The following is a 23188-nucleotide window of genomic DNA, read 5'->3' as shown; positions in this document are numbered from 1 at the left end:
AACATCTAAAAATAAATACTTTAAAACAGCGTAGTAAATCAGTTTAAAAAAAAACAATTAATACATTTAAAAATTATCATTTACAAAACCTTTGAAATTCACTGAAAAAACCATAGGTTTCAGCCACGTTATAGTTAGGAATTAGCATTTAAAAAACCTTAGAAATTCACTGAAAAAACCATAGGTTTCACACGTTATAGTTAGCTGGACATTTCACTCATACAAAACCATTGAAATTCCCCCGTTATAGTTAGTTCAGCTAACTATAACTCGTGCGCCCGCAATGCATTGCTGATGACGTCACATATTACATCACTCATGACATGGTCAGTGACATTACTCATGACATCACTGATGACATGATATCATCCTTGTGAAAGAGTGGCAGACCTCCTCTCACCCTAATATTACCTTTGATACACGTATCCAAAAATAGAAACAACATTTTTCAAAAAAATGGAGATACCAATACCAGTTACAACAACCTATTCAGTAATTCCAATATCTACATACACATCCACTCATTCACCAACAGTTCTATATAGTCACTCATACATGTACTCAATCATATGTACTCATACACCTTTACATCCTGTTACACAGCGATACTCATCCATAGAGTTACTCACACACATACTCACACATGCAAATAAACTATCAAACATCCATTTACTTGCATGTACAGCTATACACACACACACCACTACACTTACTTCTACAGAAACGTACACATACTTACTATTTTAAACAATCACTTATAGAAACATACTTATTTATACAGGAACTCTTTTAAACTCACATATACTCACTTACATACATCAATACTCACATATACTAGTTTAAAACATATGTAGTTACTCATAAAGACACTATTGAGACAGTCATTCACTCACTAACACACCCATACACACATTCATCCACCCATACAGTCCTACACACATGCTGTCTTCAAAACACATGCAAACAGTGAGTCACTCATTCATGCATCTATACGCTAAGTAATACCCCCCACCGAACCATACAGACACTCATACTGATAATCAAAAAACCAACTAATAACCCATATACACACTCATGTAGCTACTCACCAACCCATGCAGCCATTTATACACAAAGTGAGACACTGATACAGGTATTTAAATATTTAAACATTACTCGTTAATACATGTATTCACTAAGATACACTTAATAAGTCAGTTATACTATCAATTTTACAAAAAAAACATCCATTTATGTTATGTTATGTTATCATAACTTGTATAGCGCACAGCTGCCCCAGCTAAAGGACGTCCCGGCGCTTTGACTGGCAGAAAGAACATAGCATACATAACAAAAAGAAGAGAAGTAGCAGTGGAGCAGTCAATTAAGGTCCAGGAGGGAAAAGGTAGGTTTTAATAGCCCTCCTGAACATAAGTAAGTCATCTAGGGCACGGATGTGAGCTGGTAAGGAGTTCCAGAGCTTGGCCGCATGAAAGCGGAAGGAGCAACCTCCCGCTCTGCAGCGTTTGAACCGTGGAACTGTAGCCAAATTTTGACCCAATGACCTCAAGGAGCGAGAGGGGAGATAGAGAGTGAGAAGGTGTTCTAGGATCTGGGGAGAAGACAGTTTGAGAATCTTGAAGGAAAGACATAGGGTCTTAAACTCAATCCTTTGAGCCATGGGCAGCCAATGAAGTTTCCGGACGGTTTCCTTCGCTGAACAGAATCTAGGAAGACCCACCAGGGCCCTGGCCGCCGCGTATGGTGACCTGGATTATCAACTGCCTGGTAGGGGTGTCGAAGAATTTTAAGATTGGTCTGAGCCCACGCAGAATACCAAAGCATGTAGCAGCCACTTTTTTGGTGTGTCCGCAGAATCTGAGGGCGGGGTCTAACCAGACACCTAGATTTTTAACCTTGGATACCGGAATGGGGGTTGGACCCAGCTCTGGAGGCCACCACTGATCGCCCCAGGGTTTGCTATGCTTACCAACAACAAGAACCTCAGTTTTCTTAGCGTTGAGCTGCAAGCAGTTCGCCGTCATCCAGCCAGCCACTGCTGTCAGACCCTCCCTAAACCGAGAGACCTCAGAGTCGAAATCCCCATTGAGTGCAACCGCCAGCTGCGTATCGTCAGCATACGAAACCATAGTCAGGCCTCACTGCTTGGCGACCGCAGCCAGCGGCTGAACGTACAGATTGAACAATGTGGGGCTAAGTGCCGACCCCTGCGGTACTCCCTGCTCTATGAAATAGGGTTTAGACTCAAATGGAGTCGCAACCCGAAAAGAGCGGCCTGTTTGAAATGACCGGAGCCATTTAAGTGCAAGACCACAGACCCCGGCCTCTCCCAGACGTCGTAGCAGTATCTCGTGTGAGACCGTGTCGAATGCGGCACTGAGGTCAAGTAACACCAGTGCCGCAGTCTGACCAGAGTCAAGCGCAGCGCGCAGATGTTCCGTCATAGCAAGGAGAGCAGTCTCTGTGCTATGACCAGCCCGAAATCCATTCTGAGAGGGATCCAGAACATTAGCAGTCTGGAGATGTTTGGTCAAGATTCCATTGGCATGAGCCTCCGCAACCTTCGCGGCCCAAGGGAGGAGAGAGATCGGACGGTAGTTCTCGAATAGGAGAGGGTCCAGTGCGGGTTTCTTCAGGATAGAAGTGACGTAGGCTTGTTTCCACTTCGATGGAACTGTCCCTGAGGAGAACGAGAGATTAATGAGTTGGCACACAGGGAAAAAGCATAGTGCAGCCGACTCTCTAAACTGCGCAGGTCTGAGCGAATCAGTAGGAGATCCAGATTTTACTTTGGTCGCCAGCCTATCAAGCTCTGCCTCAGAGATTGCGGGAAATGTGGGAAGAACCACATTAGTAGTGGAGTTGGACCTGAAGTCCTAGCTCTGGGGGATTGTACTAGGGAATGAGCGATAGATAGTGTGCACCTTTTCCAGAAAAAAGGAAGCAAGCTCTTCGCAGTGGGATACTTAACATATCTCGGCTGCTGGAGCTCTTTTAGCAGTCAGGTCTTTAAGAACTTTAAAGATCAGCTTCGTAGGATTAGAACTGCGTTTGAACTGTTGGGAATAGTAAGCCGCACGAGCCCTACATATGGCTCTGTGGTAGACTTTAACTTTAGCAAAGTACTGCATTTTTTTCCCTGCGTCATAAGTTTTTCGCCAGTCTCTTTCCACTTGTTTGCACGATTTTTTCAGGAGCGGTAAGGTGTTATCATACCATGGGCTAGGTTCTAAGCCACGGCATTTACTCCATTTAGCAGGGATCAGGGAATTAAGTGCCCGAGAAACCCAATCACAGAACAGATCGTAGCCAGATTCGACGCCGTTAAAAGAGCCGAGAGGAAGTTCGCCGAGCAAACAATGTAAATCCTCAAGCTTTAATTTCTTCCATGGGCGTTTAAGAACAACTCTGTCTATGGTATTAAAGGGGGGTCTCCGATCGCAAGGCACAATTCCACCAAGAGATGGTCCAAACAAGCTATCGGAATAGGTGGTGGGGCCTTTGCCGTTGTCAGATTAGTAAATATAGGGTCCAGAATGTAGCCACCCACATGCGTGGGGTGGGTTATCACCTGACTTAACTGCAGCGCCTCTAGATCTGCGAGTGTGCTACTAATAGCTGGGATATGACAAAGGTCAAAATGGAGGTTAAGATCGCCAAGGACACTAAAATTAGCTGATCCCATCGCAAGAGAGCTCACGGTTTCTGGGAGAGCCTTTCTAAAAGCAATGTCGTTGCCAGGGGGTCTATAGATCAGAAGCCCAGAAAGGGTAAAGTGGTGATTTACCGTAATACGAAAGTGCGCACTCTCGCATCCATCCATAGTTAGTTTCTTCCAGATACAAGGATAGCTCGATTTAACTACCGCTGCAATACCCCCACCCGTAGAGTTACGATTAAGAGTGTAAATGGAATAATCTGGAGGGAGTGCTAAGTTCAATTCAGCCACGGCCTCATCATGGAGCCAGGTTTCAGTCATGAAGTAAATATCAGGGGCCTCTTACAGGATAAGGTCGTGAATTTCGGAATGATGCTTTACCAACGACCTAACATTGAGGTGCCAGACTTTAAGATCTCGAGGAGCCGGAGGCTCAGTGGGCGAGGATACAGAGGGAGGCGGCGCAAGGAGAGCTCTAATAGGGGTTGGGGGAGTAAGAGAGAGATTACCACATGGACACTGAAAAGGGCCACACAACGGATCAAGAGAGGGATGCTCACAATACCGGGACAATTGCCGAATACTGAGTAGCTCCTCCCGCATATAAATACCTCCGTCGGGCGTAACAAGCGCACTATCCCTGGCGCAAGGCGCCTCCTTAGCGCTGACGGGCGCAGACGGGCAGGACTCTGGCACAGGTCCGGCACGTCCGCTGTACGCGTCCGCTGTACGCGTCCGCTGCGTGGAGACATAACCGTCTCCTTTTATGCGCAGCTAGAGCGCGTCCCAGCAATAGCCCACACCCAATATGGCCGCCGTCAATCACTCGCCTGACCGGGACCAACTCTCAGCGTCAATGCTCGGTCGAGAGCGGTCAGGTAGCGAGGGGGGGGTGAGGGGGGGGAAGAGAGGTCACAGCACAAGTAAAGAATAAAAGCTTATTAAATCAAGCACATTGGCAATAAAACGCGCGATTTTTAAAAAATGCGCTAAAGTAAAAGATAGGCCTCCCGGCTTCCGCCTCAGGAGGGGGAGAAGATCGTTCTGCCTAGACGAGCGCCAGGCTCCCAAAAGCCCCTTATATGCGCAGCTAGAGCGCGTCCCAGCAATAGCCCACACCCAATATGGCCGCCATCAATCACTCGCCTGACCGGGACCAACTCTCAACGTCAATGCTCGGCCGAGAGCGGTCAGGTAGCGAGGGGGGGTGGGGGAAGGAAGAGGTCACAGCACAAGTAAGGAATAAAAGCTTATTAAATCAAGCACATTGGCAATAAAACGTGTGATTTTTTAAAAATGCGCTAAAGTGAAAGATAGACCTCCCGGCTTCCGCCTCAAGAGGGGGAGAAGATCGTTCTGCCTAGACATTCACTGGATGATGTCATCAGTGATGTCATGAGTGATGTCATTTGAGATGTCATGAGTGATGTCACTGACCATGTCATGAGTGATGTAATATGTGACGTCATCAGCAATGCATTACGGGAGCGCGAGTTATAGTTAGCTGAACTAACTATAACGGGGGAATATACATTTATATTTAAAAAAAACTCCAGAAACAGGAAGAGTGAGAGAGACCGGGAAGGAAAGACAAGCATTGGCATAGCCAATAGGTCTCGCCTTTGGGTAACATAAGCTCTCTTTTAAAAGTGATCTGAAGAAGTGTGTACCTGGGTAACAAACTCTGTATTGATCTGCACCACTGGTGGGGGTGTGCACCTTCCTGCCACTGCTCTGCGGAGAAGGGGCTGCGATCGCCACTGCCATGGTCTCTGTTTCAAGCATTACCTGGTGAGCATGAACTCAGATGCCCTGGATTGTGAACCTGCCACGCGCCGGGACTGCACAAGCTTAGGTGATGCAGATTCACTCTCCCAAGCAGCAGCCTGTGTACAGGGGCCGAGACTAGGCCATATAGCAGCTGAAAGCCGGAAACACAACAAAAGCGCCCCCAACACCCCCTCCTTGATTCTTCAGGCGGCAGGAGTGGAACAGCCTGCAAAGGGAGGTGGGTGGGGGTGTTGCGCAGGGTAGGAGTGGTCGAATGACTTTTAAAGTGTGTAGGGTGGGCGTTGTTCATGCAGGGGAGGTAAGCGCAAATGCCGGAAAATGGCAGAACGGCAATTGGGCGCCATTCATAGAGGAGGGAGGTTTTGCCGGTCTGGGCTCATTAACACATGGCTGTGTGTTAAGAGTTAGAAGGGCTACAGAGGGTTGAACGAGTCGGGTCAACAGGTGGGGTGTGGGAAGTTGGGGTGTGAATTTGAATAGGTGGGTAATGTGTGGAAGAGCTGGCACAAGAGGAGAATATAACAAGGGATTAAACAACCATCAAAACTATTTTAGGCTGCTCCTTTTCTCTCTTCATGTTAACTGTAGTTTTGTTTACAAGAAGAGGCGACACCCCAGATGGGCAAAGCTAGAAAAACAAGCATTTACAATGCAATGGTCTCGGCATTATTAAAAGGTAGAGCTATTGGCATTGCTCATGATATTTTTTTTCATTCAGGGGGTGGGGGCAGAAAAGCGAGCACAACGAGGCAACATGGGGTGGGGGCAGAAAAGCGAGCACAACGAGGCAACAGGGGGTGGGGGCAGAAAAGCGAGCACAACGAGGCAACACGGGGGTGGGGGGCATAAAGAGAGCACAACAAGGCAACAGGGGGAGGGGGGCATAAAAGAGCACAACAAGGCAACAGGGAGGTGGGGGTCAGAAAAGCGAGCACAACAAGGCAACTGAATTGTGCAAACTTAGGAAAGGGAACACACGATAATCTTTTTAGAGAGTAATAATAATTATAGTCATGTGTTTGTAGTGTGCATGATTCCCTCCAAAGTGCCTTGGTGCTTTGCAGAGTTTATAACAGAACTACTATTACATTATAGACGAAGTACTCTATTTAGTAAGCTTGTGAAGGAAAAAATGCCGAGTTAGGCATACTCGGATTCACACATGTGAAATAAAGATCAGTCATAGGAATCCGCAGAAGATGCAGAACATCCACTGAGTTATCTGACTGAGTAAAGGCGGAATATGCTTATTCCTTGCACGTTTGAGTTTCAGCATCTAGAAACGCAGTCAGTAGGTGGTGATGTTAGATGTAATATATATATATATTTATTTTTAGTGAAGGACAGTGCTCGTTTCCCCATAATATTGTTCATGCTGGAGTCTCTAGTGATTCAACTGCCTCCATCCCCCCGCAGCGCCTTGTTCTTTACTTCCCATCTTTATCCTAGCCCCCCCCCCCGCCCCCATTCCAACCTGTTCACGCCGTCTTTTGACCTTTACACCTCGACCTTCATGGACGTGGCACCGCTCTCTGTGTGACGTCATAGGGAGTCCTTTCACGGGCCAACTATCCTGTCACTACTGAGCTTGGACCGTCGGGACATCACGTGCACCTGGCTCCGCTCATATAATAATACAAGACCATCGTTTCTTAAGTTGATGTTAGTCTGTTTCCCACACGTGGTGACAGAGACGGAGATCCTCCAGCGCGCAAACCTTTCACTAACAGAGCAGGGGGAAGAGACATTTGCTTTCACTTGGACAGGAAGTGGAACGCTGCCACTTACCCTCTGCTTTCATAGTACTAACTTCACCTTCTATAGTATATTTCATGCCATGACTTTATTATCAGCCCTACTGGCTCAGTGGTAGCGTAACCTCCATGATAAGATTGTGCCTTAACCCACTCACCTTTCTGTTTGAAGCGTGAGCATCGCGCATGCAGGGGGGCTGCTTTCTGGAGACACACTGCGTAGCAGGTTCGAGGGAGCGGCTTTGCACTCTGGCAGCAGGCATGAGGGAGCGGTGTAGCACTGTGGCAGCAGGCATGAGGGAGCGGTGTAGCACTGTGGCAGCAGGCATGAGAGAGTGGGGTTGCACTGTGGAAGAGTGGGGTTGCACTGTGGAAGCAGGCATGAGGGAGTATGGTTGCACTGTGGAAGCATGCATGAGGGAGTGGGGTTGCACTGTGGAAGCAGGCATGAGGGAGTGGGGTTGCACTGTGGAAGCAGGCATGAGGGAGTGGAGTTGCACTGTGGAAGCAGGCATGAGGGAGTGGGGTTAAACTGTGGCAGTAGGCACGAGGGAGCGATGTAGCACTATGGCAGGAGGCATGAAGGAGTGATGTTAAACTGAGGCGCAGAAGGCACGAGGCAGTGATGTTGAACCGTGGCACCAGGCACAATGCAGTGATGTTGCACTGTGGCAGCAGTTACCCCTCTTCCCGAATAAGCCTCCGAGGATCTATGCCCACACCGAGACATACGCCAGCAATATACTACCGGGGGGGGCGATTGCGGCGGAAGCGTCACTGCTAGACAGCAATATACTACTAAGGAGCAATCACATGAGAGGGACCATTAAGTCAACTACTGGTGGACTCCAAGCTCCCTGTTAGAACAAGGTTTGTGCAGAAAATGCCCCCGGAATCCCGCCGCGGCCGCACCGGAAGTCAGGCAAGGTCGCCTGTGACGGGGGCGGGGTCTCGTCCGGACCGGAAGAGGAGGCAGGCAGAGTCAATGCGTCTCGCCGCCCGGGGCTCCTGTGAGCGGTGGAGAGCCCCGGGGCCGCCAGCAGGAGGTTGCGCTCCGCATGCTGAGAGCTGAGTCCCCCGAGATTGGCCCGGTAAGTTCAAAAGGGCTGGGGGGGCTTGGCGCACTCGTGTGTGTGTGTGTGTATGCTTGTGTGTATGTATGTGTGCGACGTGACGGTGGCGGGGGGGGGGGCCTCGGTGCACTTGTGTGTGTGTGTGTGCGCGCATGTGTGTATGTGTGGGGGGGGGTGTCTCTGTATGTATGTGCGTGTGCCCTTGTGTGTGTGTTTCTGTGCATGCGTGTGTTGTATTGGAGCTGCGTGCATTGCAAGAAACTTGCAACAGCGCTCGTACTTGTGCGCGTGCAAGTTTCGAATCGCCTCCAAGGAGATGCGCGCGGCCAGGATTGTCTCCTGGAAAGCAAACACAGCACCGAGAAGGAGAAGTATGAGTGTCAGGGGTGAGGGGTAGTTGCCAGGCCAGGGGAGTGAAGGGCTAGTGCCACGGAGGTGAAGGTTGAGTGCCAGGTCAGGGGGATGAAGGGTGAGTGCCAGGGGGATGAAGGGTGAGTGCCAGGGGGATGAAGGGTGAGTGCCATGGAGGTGAGACACAAGAGTCAGGAGGGTCAAGGGTGAGTACAAGAGAGGGGAAGGGTGAGTGCAAGGGGTGAAGGGTAGCTGCCAGGCCAGGATGATAAAGGGCTAGTGCAATGGAGGTTAAGGTCGAGTGACAGGGGGGCGAGTAGGGAGTGCCAGGAGGGACATGAGTGAGTGTCAGGGAGGTGAAGGACATGTGCCAGGGAGAGGAAGTAGGAGTACCAGGAGGGTCGAGGGTGAGTGTCAGGGAGGTGAAAGTTGAGTGTCACAGAGAGTCAATGCTGAGTGCTGGCTGTGTGTGGAATAGGTAGTGTAGTGAGTGCGAACTGGTGTCTAAAATAGGTTTAGGTAGACCCAATGGTCTAACTTTTATTCCTAGGGTTCACTAACCCAACTAGAAACAAGGATCCCCAACCAGATACAATGGTCCTAAAGGGCATGTGTGGTGTAGAAGGGCGACATGATTCTTGCCTATAGAAGACCCTAACAGGTCTTGTGGCAATACATCAGGATCGATAGTTTCAGAAAATGTATCTAGACTCTTACACTACTGTAATGCTGGTGCTAAAAGTAAGAGAATATAATAGTTCTCAGTTTTGCCAGCAAATACCAGATCCGATTCACCTGGTATTCTGCGACCAGAAAAAGAAAGTGATAGGAAGAGATAGAGAGATAGAGAGCTAGAGAGATAGAGAGAGATAGAGATAGAGAGATAGAGAGAGAGAGAGACACCAAGGGAGAGAGATGGAGAAGACAGTCGGGTGGAGTGACTGAGGTCTATGGGAGGGCGGAAGAGAATTGGGATTGGATAAGAACAAAAGCTCCCCCTCGAAAACCTTAACCCTATCCATTCTCGCCTTACCTTTGAAGTATGGAGAGGAGAAGGAGTCACCCTTCATAACCACGAACCAAAAGAAGATGCAAGAGCCTTCACTAAAACTGCAAATAAACCCCAGACAAGGCTCAACAAGATAACAGGGCTGTAAACAACTTTCTCCTCCGAACAGTGTAGTGCTTCGCACTCCCAGAAAATAGAGAATACCACCCTCCCACGCAGAGGCTCAAACAAGATGCAGCAATAAAAACAACACAACGCAACCTGGAAAGGGAATTCACTTCATAAAATTAAACACATAAAAGAATAAGGCATGGATTTTATCAATGTAATGCTCTCTAACAGAAAGTCTGTGCCATATGTAAACGAACAACATTCAAATGTGTGTGTGTGTATATATATATATATATATATATATATATATATATATATATATATACACACACACACACACACACACACACACACACACACACACACACATTATAATGTATATATAAAAAACGTTGTATATAGGCAATGCATGGAATATATATGAAATAAAATGCAAGCGGATAACTGTAATACAATGAAACGCAAGCAGATTATGTGTAATAATATGGAATGAAACAAGCAGATTATGTGTAATACCATAACACTCAGTCATTAAGTAGGTTATTGTTCCCGCTGCAACTGTCCCCACAACTGGATATGCAGGGTGTGGGAGCAACAGACCAAATTTGATACGATTGGTAAAATTGCTTTGGTTAAGGGCTGAGTTGCAGTACAGGCACAATGATTCACCTCCGCACAATCCTCTGATATGGGGGGGCGGTCGGGGGGGCAGGTTATGCTCTCTTCTGCGAGACTACAGTCTCCACGACCCACTCCCACCCTCATCACTATTCTCCCTCGTCCTTCACCCCGCAGCAGAAGGTAAACATGAGCTATAGGCCCACAGAAAAGAAAATACCATGCAGAATTGTGCCAGTTCAAACTGGGTCAGCAAGTTTATTTCCCAATTCCACGTAAATAAACTCAGAACAGCATGCTACTGGCAGATGTTAGTGCATGGTAGCGCTTTTTACTCATAATCCGGGCCATGGTGAAATATTCACATTGACCTTGTTTGCACTTGTAACCCATTACAGTGCTTCTGAGCAATATTTCTTATATTACAACACATTGGCAATGTATGTACCACTGAAGCTCTTATACTCTAACATCAAATTTGATTCAGGTTCCCAGTACAGTTCAAGGTAAAGCCCCGCATGGCCACACTAGCACAGATAAGAGATATGTGAATCAGATACAGACATTTTTCTCTGCCTGATGAGTGGATTGTATTATGAATTATTGGTTTGAACTATGACCGTTTTGCTATACATTTATTATTGAACTTGTACAAACGTTTGATATATACGTGTTTTTTCATTGTCACTATCCCCTACCTACACTACCCTCACGATTTCACATTCTCCTTACCCCCAGGGGCACTAATACAACCGCAATGTTTGAAACTATAATTGTTGGTTCATCCTATAATGTGAATAAAACATTATAGACACATTTTTGTTAATTGGATTTAATTATTTTTATACACTCCTCCTTAACTGGGACCCCCTTCCTCTTAGTGCTGATGAGTGGATTGAATCACATCAATGTTTGAATGCTATTGTAAAGAAAATACAGCATCATCATTATGTAGTGTTTAGGTTCCTGTCTAGAAAAGCCTTCACCCTTGTGAATGGCGCAATGTGTACCCATAGTCATTTCAGAGTGCAAAGTCACCTTTGGACCAAACCACTGAATCATACAACACCTGAAATCACATGTGTTCTAAAGCACGAGTCTGCAAGAAGGCTCCTGCAACCTACAAAAACACAGCTTACCTGGCAAGGATATAAAACTGGATGCACTACAAGAACTTGCATGTACTAAAACAAGTTCTGCCTCAGAACTATGGATTCATACGGTCTACATTAAATAAGAAACTGCCTCATTCAGGCTTCTCTTTAGCTGGCAAAGACACCTATCCTCCCATGTTCTCAGGTACTACATCGGTGGTCTTGGTTGTGTTGATTCTGAGATGTCATTTTTTACCAAGACTCAATGGGGGTACCCAAGAGTATCGGTCTCTGTTTTTCCTGTCTTATTAAATTCTCCCCATCTGAGCACAACAGAGGTTAACATAATTGCATCCACATTAGGCTAATGTGACGCCATTTAAAAAGCATGCCAGTCAAAACCATCAGCAGGGGTCAAAATTCACACTCAAGCTTCCCAGCTTGGAATTCATCACACAAGCATTGCAGGCCTTACAGAGTTGACTGATAAGGGAACAAACTCAGTTCAAAAGTCGGTCACTCATCCAAAGTCCTTGCACCGAAGACCCTCTAGATAAACTGTTCAAGGAATTCCAGAATTATCAGTCAGCATGTCATGCATATCCAAATCTATTAATCATGAACCTTTCTTTGAAAAACACAGCAATTCACTACTCTTACGTCAGAACAGTGAAAAAACCAGCATGAAGGCAGTCCTCTGAAGTATGCTAATCCACCTGTTTTCCAACCCCTCCCCTCCCCAATAAAGGAAGTAGTGGACTGTCAGATGAAATACGGTGTCTCACATCTACTGCCCTACTCTGGGTCAAGCAGAAGGCAAGGGAGATAATATGTGGTCTTTGCTGACAAGCATCTCAGTCATAGATGCTGCCAGCACAGCTCTGTCTCCAAGACTAAGAACATATAGGGAATGCTAAGAGATTGGTAGAGAAAGGCGACAGGACGGACTGATATTTTTTTAATATTTGGGGTGTGGAGGGAGTACTGAAGAAAAGGTGAGGAGTACAGCTAAATGGCAGGTATTTTTGTTTTTGTGCAAAGAGGCACAATATTGTGGGGAAGTGAATGAGGGCTGCAGGACATTTTTTTATGATTGGGTGGAGAGACAATTGCAGAAAGTTTGAGGGGTGGTGGTATGGCTATACCTTTTATATTTGTTTTGCTTTAGGAGAAATGACAAGGCAACAGGAACCTTTAGTTTAAATATATAAAGAATAGGAGAGATTGGTGCAGGCAGGGAGTGTCAAGAATGGTCCCCATAAATACCCTCCACTGCGAATACCGATGAAGAAAAAAAACTGAAGGGGGAGGGGGGGGGCAGAGGCGTGCTCAACATAAGATTGTAGATAGGTACCCATCAGTAAACTGGATTTTCCCCAGATTTCCTAGTAACATATTAGGCAAACTGAGTTTCGCTCTTCTTCTCAATATGATCTATCTTGAAAACCCTCACTGGGACATAAGTGTTGCTGAAAGCCTGTCATCTATAACACTTTACAAGACATACAACCTGCCAAATTCAAGTGGTTATGAAAATGAATCCTTCACTTCCATAGCAGTAACATTTAAGAACTCCATTCCCTTGAATCTTAAACAAGAAATCTTTCTGGGTTTGAGAGAATAGTTGCAAGCCAGCCTTGACCGGTTTGCATATGGCCATTCCATATAATAAGCTGTTGCTGAGACTCACCATTGGAACAACAATGCACTAGATTGGAGAATTATCACCAAAATTATTTGTAATCTATCAAATTCCTTTTCCTTAAATTCTCTGCAAAGGCAGTCACGAGGCATGAATGTTATGAAAATGACAAGAGATAAATCAATCAAATCATTGAAAATATGAAGACAGCACTTATAATAAAAAAACATTTTGATGACGATGTCTACTTACCCATGGAAAGAAAATGACCAATCTGAAGTTTGTAAAATTTGAATGAAATACAGGTGATTAAAATACAGAATAAGTGGAAAACCACAAGTCCAATAAGCCATGGTTCAGACCAATCTATAGGCTGTAAAAAAAGTTTTAAAAGAAGTGTATTAGAAGAAATTCAGTAATGAACGCAAATTAGCATTTATACATAATAAGTAATAATGCACTGCAGTCACATAAGAACAAACTTCATCTCATAATTTTCATTTTGCCTGTCCAAAATGTTTGAAGATATGTCTAATGTATTTCCATGGAAATGTGATTTCTGTTCGAGGCAGACTGGCACTGCACAAAGTAGTTAGAGATCCAGTTAAGAATTGAATTAGGAGTACTTTAAACCTTACTTTCGAAAGTTGAAAGTACATTGATTTCTTAACCCATATTTAACAAGTAATTCTCTTTTTAAAGGGAAGTGATTAGGGATAGTTACTTTGTAGTTCCAATCGAGCAGCACATTCCACTCAAATGTTTGCTTAAAACTCTGGTTTCATCGTCAACTCTCCACAAAATCCGGCACTTTAAACATACTGCTAAGTTTAAGCATGCCAGACAAGTGCAGGTCCATTTTAGTTTCCAAATGAAGCTTTGCTCACAGCTAAAGAAAAAAACTTCTGAATAGATTTTCACCAAATATGACAGGAGGACAGAATATCATCAGAATGTGTGTTGTGGTTTGTTGTAAATCCAGTGATTCATTTTTGAGATATTTTGATTTGAAAGGTGCATTGGACGGGCTCTGCAGGGTTAACATTTATCCAAAGGCCGTCCATAGTGGGGGACAGGCTGTGGCCATGAGTTGAACCATCAATTTTCAGTTTAATAGAATTTCAGAAACAGTTTAAGTAAAGGTATGGTTCAGACTCTACTTTTCTTAAATGGTTTTCATGGAACAGATGCGAGTTATATTTTGAGCAGTGGATCATAAAACTCAAAGTTCAGAGATAATTAGGATGCTTTGACTACATATTGGCACTTTAATTGTGATTTTCAGCTAATCTCTCTGATTTTTCCCAGACAAATAAAAATGTGTTTGAAATACCAGAAACTTAAATCTTTCTGCAACTATAAACATACACGTGTACCCATTGCAGAGTTCGCAACAGTGACTGTGCACTTATGGTTTACATTCAATCATTTTGTTGTTGTTCCTTACAACGTTGCCAACTTTTGGCAAGTCAGCACAAAACTTTACAAAGACAAGGCGATGGTGACTGTTTCAAGCAGATCAATCCAGATGGGGAGCAGCTGGAATAGAACAGGGCTGTCAAATGTCTGCAATGTTGGGGACTGCACAGCCTGATGTCAGAGACTTGAGTCCGTCAGGTATATCAATTCTTAGATTTGGCACATCTGTTTAAACGCTAAGGACAGAAAGATGTGCATAACCCAATTGTTGGAAGCTGGCTCTCTATATAGTGTACTAAAAAGAAGTACACTCTGCAGAGACTCCAGTGGGTTCCCAACTGGTTTACAGATGCTAAAGAAGATAATACTTAAACTCTTTTTTGTGGGAGTGTGGGCGAGCAATTACGCTTATCGGAGGGTGGTGCTAAACATTTATTGTACTCGGAGGCAATAAATAAGTCCCACAAAGAATAAATCAGAGACCAAATTAGAAAAATAACACTTCTTTTTATAGACGTTTTAAAACCAAGAAATGAGTTCAAAGGTAAGTACTGTTTTTGATAGCAATATTCACAGGTAAGAAAAACTTTCAAACTTGTGCGCTTTTACACACAATCCAATCCTATTGGAGGAAAAGTCACAGATGCTTAAAAGGTAAGTACAGATGGTTTTAGGGAGTTCACCTTCAGGGTACTGAGTTGTAATGGGCCAAAGTGCTACCAGCAGTTCTTCGGGAACCACCCGGGTTCTACTGGGAGCAGGAGGGTGGCACACAGCTGGTTATTTGTGACCTGGGCTGGGCGGCTCCGATGCAGAGTTGTTTGGTCAGCTGGGCTGGGTGAGCAAAAAGGCACATGCAGGTCAGGGACTAACAACTGGCAGAGGAGAAATCAAGGTAGCTGGTTTACTCACAAAGTGGGTCTCAGTGATGCTGGTTTCCCTAGACAGCTGCTTGGTCCTGGTGTAATGAGAATCTGTACTGTGCTCTCACGGTTGATGTTTGGTGCCGGACGTCTGGTACCGTACAGGTTGGGGCTGCATGGCTCCGGTCAGTCCTGGTGTCTTCACACTCGGTGGGGAGACAGATCTGACCTTCCAGAGCAGGAGTACCTTCTCCTAGTCATCTGCGGAATCGGATGGGCGGGGGAGCTGCAAGGCGATGAACCATACTCTGCTTGTCCATGCCTGCGGACTGCAGGAAATTAGCTCCTTTACTCCAAGGGAGACTGTAGGCGATTTTTTAAGTGCTAGCAGGCTATCCAAGGCTTTCGTAGTTCTTCAGCTCGCAGGACGAGTCACTCTGTCAGAAAACGTAGAAAGAAGGCTGAGGAAAGGCAGTGTTTAATGCGAAAGTCCAGAGGTCTGCTGTGCTTCTTGTCAGGAAGAGAATCTTCTTCCCGCTTTTTTCTCTTGATCTATCTAATCCGAGTTCTTGGGTTAAGGGGTGCCACCTAAATACATAATTTAGGGGCATTAAAGTGGAGTTACAGGTAGCTAATGGGCTACCTACCTTTAGGGTGTGAACACCCTCTTTATGACCACTTTATGTGGAAAGTGGGCATTACCCTGACCCTAGAATGCTATTTCTATCCAAAACAAGTTGGAGGAATTTGAAAATTCAAGGGTCCACATCAGCTGGCCCGCCCAAGGGGTGGTGTTGGCTGAAAGTGGGCACACCTCCTAATCTTACTAATTTTCCCGCCTGTCTTGCCACCAAAAAAGTGGGGTCAGGACAGGGTGGTGAGCATCTCAGCCATCTGGAGAGCCCTGGGATGCATAACAAAGGCAGCAGTTCCAAGGCCATAGGCACTGTCTATGGACTTAAAGAGATGCTAAAGGGGTGCTAATTGTGGAACAATTGTATAGTTTAGGGGAAGAACACTGGTAACTGGGGACCTGGTTAGCAGGAACCCAGTACACTTTCCGTCAATCTGCATCAGATATCAGGTCAAAAGAAGGGGAATGCTACAACAGAGTCCAGTTTCCTACACTAAGATATTGCTTTACTGGCTAATGCTAACACCATAACAAATTAGAAACTTCAGTGATGCGTGTCTGCGTCTATAACTTTTGTGTGACCTGCCCCGCACCGTTTTGAAACATTAGCTTGTATGTTGTGTATCACCTGAAACAAAGCTCTGCAGTCAAAAGCAAGAGCATGTGGGTTGCTTTAACCCAGGGGTCTTTAAACTGTGGGGTGCGACCACCATGGGGGCCGTGGAGCGATGCAAAGGGGGTTGCGCATTCCCAGTCACACTTCTACCCAGGCCCAAGTGCTTCAGCCCCCCTCTTCCCATGTTCTGTGTCTCAGCCCGGGCTGCTGCAATGCAACTCGAGCTGCTGGGGCCTCAGCTGGGCAGTGCCTGGAGTTTTATCTCCAGCATGCCCATTTGTGTTTTTCACAGGTCTTTAAAGACCATTTGCATACTTACATGCCTTAGTAAACAGGTTAAAGAGGCTTAGATTTTTTCCTGTATTCCAGTACCCCTGGGTCCTCACTATGCCTATTCCTTACATTTGTATTTTACATTTACTGCTGTAGACTGAGAATGCATATCATGACAAGGAATATAAAGTAGGGTGCCAAAACAAAAATGCCTGCTGTGTGTTGTTTAAAGTGCCTGCAAAGACCTCCTCTTAACACAAGAGAGATGACTTACATTGTTGGTGAGTGGTAGTGAATGAATTCATGGAGAAGGAGGAAACAGGGGTGGGGCACTAAAAAAAGACTGCTGCACCATGTGCAACCAGTTTTAGTGCCAGCCCTGGCTGGGAGTGTTAGCCTCCCCCCTCCGAAGTTCTAGTCTAGTGACTCACCTGCTTCTGCCTATTGTTATTATTTACATTTGTAGTGTCCTACAGTGACCAAAAGATTCCTGTGGCTAATAACCATTGACTGCCTGAAGGCAAATGAGAAACACACTGAAGGAGAAGGAGAACCAGCCAAATGGGGTAACCTACAGACCATAGAGAAAAGTTTTTATATCTTCCTAAAGGATAATAGATTCTTGGTGGAGTGAAGTAAAGGAGGGTGCATGTTCCATAACTGCACAGCCTGCACCGAAACAGCGAGACAGAAAACTCATGCTTTCTTGAATTAGGGAACAATAAGCAGAGTGGCACAGACGGAGAGGAGCATACAGGTCCGACCCGTATGCTTGGTGAGGAGAGATGAGAGAGGACAGCAAGGGAGTGAGAGAATTCAATTGAAGAGGTCCATAAATGAGGAGAAATGTGAAGTGCCAAAGAGAAGTGTGGACACGCAAGAAGAGAGTGTGAGCCAAAGGTGAGGGCTTCTGTTAGAACAAAGGGGAGATGTGAAAGATGAATGGGGGGGACTGGAGAGGTGTAAGATACTAATAGACAAAAATTTGAATGGCGAGACAAAGTCAATGAGAATTGCTGAGGGGCACGGGAGGTGAAGGGGCCAGAGAGGCCATGTGATAAATGCGAGAGACTGTTAGAGATGAGGGCAGCGAAAAGACAGAATGACAAGAGGTCATTAAAGGTGAAGTGAGAAGTTAAATGAGGAGAGTTCAGAAGTTGTATGAAAAAAAAGGGGGGTGAAAGAAAATGGCCTGCAAAGTGAGAGAAGGATCCGGGGTTGGGAAAGGCGAGAGGGATGGAAGGGGGGGGGGGTGAGAGGAAAGTTGCATGGGTAAACTGCTTAACTCTGCACAAAACCGCCAGGGTTTTAAGGGACCCCTGCTTCTCCTGGCCAGGGCCAGGTGAGCTTCTAATGTGGCAGCAGGTATTCCTGTGGAGTGGAAGGCCCTTCACAAAAGGTTGACTAGAAATCTTTCTGATGTTAATTGCTGTATTTTGGCTATAAACGGGTACTGATGGGTTGAAATCTTTCCTCAGGGTTACTGTGTGTAAAACAAATGTCAAAATAATGAAGCAAAGCTATCTCAAAATACCTGTCATCATATAACATCATTTACATTTCTCCCCACACAATTTAGTCACGCCTGTTGCGTAATTTGGTCCTCATCTGCCTTATAATTCCAGTAGCCCTGCCTACAGGTTTAGACATTTTTGTAAGGAGGGGGTCCTTACGCCTCAAAATGTTGACAGGGGGGTCTCGGCATCCAAAAGTTTGACAACATCTGTTTTAACCTATATAATACTTCTGCTATGTGGTGTCATATCTTTGAAATTCATGTCATCGTGTTGCATAGATTATTTGAAATTTCATTGGTGGAAAAGTCATATACAATAACAGTTCTTAGCTCCATTCAATTTGAATGAACCATCTCACCAAAAATCTAAGATGATTGTGCGGAAGAAAAGAAGTATGGCATGTACACAACTCGAGTATTATAGCGGTTTAAAAGTAATTTCTGGACTGTTACATACTTAGAAAATGGGACATTTCTGTATTTTGACATTGTACTGGGAATACCTTCATTGTCATACTTGTAAACAAGTTACACTAGTGGTCGGGATCTATTGGGAGCGACGTTCCTAATCTTTTTTTTAATCACACTAAAGCACTTCCCCTACTTTTTAGTTAATTGGTTTTACAACTACCGGAAATAAAAGGGGGTAGGGGCCTCCTGTATTGTGAAGCATACGCCGAAAGAGCAAACAAGACTTCTGGCCAGTGTGCCTGCTACCTATTAATCAGCAAATCTAAAGGATGCTTGGGAGCCAGTACATGGAGTCATTGAAGATGTGTGGTGACAACGATCTATTCTTTTTGAGAAGCAATGCATGGGTGATTCCGGCTGAATTCTAAAATGCATCCTTCTAAAACAACTTTGCACTAGGTATAGTCTAACTCCTTATGATTAAAAATATATACCTGGAAAGCACTTGTTTTATCTTAAAAACTAGGTCTTTAGACATTGCAGTCAACGGCTGCGAGCTTGTAGCACTATAACTAAACGTGACTCTTCTCCCACTGCTCCAATGGGATTTAATTCTGTAACTGTTCAATTACATACATACATACACACACACGCAGTAATTGCCTTAACCGCTTGAGCTTTCATAACACAAAAGAGTGCATTTCCGCTAATTATTTCAATGCGCACTTATTTTCCATTTAAGGTGAGTGTCTTATTAGATCTAGCGTTAGCCAAGATCTTTTGATTTTACTAAAACACATGTATACTTATATGGATTTTCAGCCAGTCATCTTCGATCACTAGTCTGTTAATGTATCATTCACATTTTTCTTTTGCCCACTACAGTGTGCAGCAAGGGGCAATGGATGAGCCTCCTTCAGCCATTGGCTCACTTGCAGGGGCGGCTGGTGACATTTGAAAGTGGTGAGGCGTAAACTAATTTGCATATTGCACCGCAGCGAGCGAGCCCGAACCACCTTGCATCCATCCATACATCATTCATGCATCCACCCATCCATCCTGCATCCATACATCATTCATTCATGCATCCACCCATCCATCCATCCTGCATCCATCCTGCATCCATGCATCCACCCACCCATCCATCCTGCATCCATCATTCATTCATGCATCCACCCATCCATCCATCCACCAATTCTGCATCCATCCTGCATCCATCATTCATTCATGCATCCACCCATCCATCCTGCATCCATCATTCATTCATGCATCCACCCATCCACCCTGCATCCATCATTCATTCATGCATCCACCCATCCATCCACCCATCCATCCATCCGTGCACCCATCCATCCATCCATCCACCTATCCATCCTGCATCCATCCTGCACCCATCATGCATTCATGCATCCATCCATCCACCCATCCATCATCCATCCTGCATCCATTCATCCATCCATCCTGCATCCATCATTCATTCATTCATGCATCCATCCACCCACCCATCCATTCTGCATCCATCATTCATTCATGCATCCACCCAGCCATCCATCCTGCATCCATCATTCATTCATGCATCCACCCATCCATCCACCCATCCATCCTGCATCCATCATTCATTCATGCATCCACACATCCATCCAGCCATCCATCCTGCATCCATCATTCATTCATGCATCCACCCATCATTCATCCTGCATCCATTCATGCATCCACCCATCCACCCACCCATCATCCATCCTGCATCCATCCATCATTCATGTATTTGTATGACCATATAACTTGCACACAGCTTTTCAGTGTTCAATACCAGTCTCGAACCTTGTACTCCAGCACCGATGATACATGATTAATATTAATTGTTTTTAAAACATGTATTTATTCGACACCAATTTCACACCTTAGTCGGAACATCATTTTTATTTGTTTTTTAAAATATCTATTTATTTAACACAAAAGTAAGTCATGTATACATTTTTATGGCTCGATAAGAGGCTCGAACATGGTTTCCCAGCACCAAAGTCGGCCGCGCTAACCGTCAGACCACATCCTCTCCCCTTTGGTGTGGCCCTGCAGTTTTGATGGTACATATTCACACCAAAGTCATGTATACATTTTTACAACTTCAAACCAAAATCGGAACATACATATTGAGCCCAAAGTCATGCATACATTTCTACAACTGAACTTCACACCAAAATGGGAATCCCCGCTTTCTCCCATGCGAGCTCATTTTGTAATGCGTTGATAGTCACTAAAGAGGGCATCGTCTGATGCTGCTTGGGAGGCAGAAGCGAACCCCCCTCCCCTCCCCTTCACACACACACTCAATACATCCTGCTATGCACATGCTGCCCCATAAGCAGATGTGGTACCCAGGCACACGCGAAGCAACCAAGTACCTCGTTGTCAAAGACTTAACAGACACAGGCATGAACCACTTGCCCCCAACCAGTAGCAGAAAAAAGGCTTGCCCTCCAGCTTACAATTCAGCACTGCAGCAATTGCTAACTTATGGACATCCAGTGAGCAGTCAGCAGACAGTGGTCACGCTTGAAATGGAAAGTGCACATGGAATAGGCCCACACAAGAGGCAGGAGCACCATAGTGCACATTCATTATTTATGTGGCGGTGATGGGGTTCGGCAGGGCCGTATCCTAGCACTCTGAATTCTGATCATACCTGAGTTGAGTGTGAACGCCGGGTCTCCCTGGCCGAGCGGTTCCTTCGGGACTTGTCGTATTCCTGGGTCCGGTCAGGTCAGAGGTCAAGTCTTCAATCAAACCCCATACAAACAGAGGCCGCAGTACGAGGGAGAGAGAGCTTTGCCCCCCGCCCCCACACAGGGGGTTATGTACCCGGGCTATGTATTGACCAGCCAATCCTGGCGCTGTATGCAGCGCCATGATTGGCTAGGGGGCACCATGACTCCTCGCCCAGTCGCCCTGTGTAACCCTGGGGGCTGCGGCCCGCCTCCTGGTCCTCTCTCTAAGGGGGAATTCACAGGAAAACGATCTGCGCATGCGCGGGCATGCTTGTGCCCAAAAATACACTTGCGCAGCTGCTGCAGCCCCATCCTCCTCCCCCCCGCACCCTTCGCACTTCGGGAAAGTCGGGTGTCTCCCGGTTTCCCGGCTGGCAGATAGCGCGATTTTTTTCAATATTTGTATTGGGCTTTTAGTGACGACGCGGTAGGTCCATGGGGCTTAGTGGGGCTACGCCCCAATGGACGCACCGCGCTTGCTCACTTGGCTGTGAATGATAGCTCATCCACACACAAAAATAGCTCCCTTCAGTGGCAGGACTACTGTTGTAATGTGTGCTTTTTAAGACCAAAAATAATATTGCCTTTTAGACATTATGCTATATTGTCATGGGCTCAGAAGCACCCCAACAATAAAGTTGTGTAAAAACAATTACAAAACAAAACCAGCATTGACAACAGATTGGCAGCTAAAGCCAGACTTACTGGTTTTGTCAATGCTTGTGTTTCATAATTATTTCCCTGAAAAGTGAAAACAAACGAAATCGTTGCCGAATATTATGTTCGTTTAACCCTCTCTGAGCTCGCAGCCGCTGTACTCAGGGTTACAAAATTCTCATACTTTATTTTGTATGCACTTCGACCGCTGAATGTAACACATAAGCACACTGAAAAGTAAAGAAACATTCACACTCAATAAAATGTAAAACTGAACTGTAGGCTCGGAAATGTCCGGCTACAGATTTCAGTTGCTCGCTAACCTCTACTAATTCAAAACACATGCACCTAAACACAAGTTACAAGCAACATGTTGATTCAAAAGTTAAATATATACCAGTAAGTATGTCACTCAGATTCCTACGGTGTCCATTGACTTGGGAAAGTAACTAGTCAGACATCCGTATGCCATTGGTTCTCAAAGCAAGTATAGGTAAAAGTACTGAAAATGCCCCAACACCCTCGCGGAATTTCCACCGCTCCGTACACTCACCCCCTGCGAGAAAGCCGATGCAAGCCCACCGTCTACCATGGCTCATACCGGAGCCTGCAAGCGAAAGAGCCGCGTTCCTGCTTCCGGGTTGGAGAGCCTCTGACACAACGATAGCTCTTCTACGCTGGCCAATCAGCGTCCACAACATGATCCAATTCAACTGCGCTGCTGATACTAAGCTGAATCCTTGCCTGGTCCATGCACCAATAGAGCGTTTCCAAACAATCGACAGTCCAGACTGAAGCCCTGCCCACAGACGCAGCCGGTACTTTACCATGGCTACCCTACCGAGATCGTTGATGCAGTAACATAGAAACCGACTCGCTTGCGTTAGCGACAAACTGAAATTGCATCATACAACACAAATAAAGAGCGAAATC

The 23188-nt window shown here is 45.6% G+C and overlaps 2 protein-coding genes across 2 annotated transcripts in view; both read right to left on the bottom strand.

Moving 5' to 3' along the window:
* LOC147707355 (coiled-coil domain-containing protein 171-like) overlaps positions 1 to 13429 on the bottom strand; it is a 55244-nt gene extending 41815 nt beyond the window's left edge. The window contains exon 1 of the mRNA XM_086926393.1: positions 13354 to 13429. The gene's annotated coding sequence lies outside the window, so the exon portion shown is untranslated. The remainder of the gene's footprint in view (positions 1 to 13353) is intronic.
* The window catches only part of TMEM18 (transmembrane protein 18), an 85273-nt gene extending 62340 nt beyond the window's left edge, over positions 1 to 22933 (bottom strand). Inside the window, exons 1-2 of the mRNA XM_086926394.1 lie at positions 22809 to 22933; positions 13354 to 13474 (exon numbers count right to left, since the gene is read on the bottom strand). Of these exons, the coding sequence (XP_086782520.1) occupies positions 13354 to 13474; positions 22809 to 22847 (160 nt within the window). The 5' untranslated portion in view covers positions 22848 to 22933. The remainder of the gene's footprint in view (positions 1 to 13353; positions 13475 to 22808) is intronic.
* Positions 22934 to 23188: the final 255 nt, after the last annotated feature.

The sequence above is a fragment of the Lissotriton vulgaris genome, chromosome 6 (genome assembly GCF_964263255.1).
Source record: "Lissotriton vulgaris chromosome 6, aLisVul1.2, whole genome shotgun sequence".
NCBI lineage: Eukaryota > Metazoa > Chordata > Amphibia > Caudata > Salamandridae > Lissotriton > Lissotriton vulgaris.
Note: the sequence above shows the minus strand (reverse complement) of the source record. Positions and strands in the feature narration are given on the sequence as shown.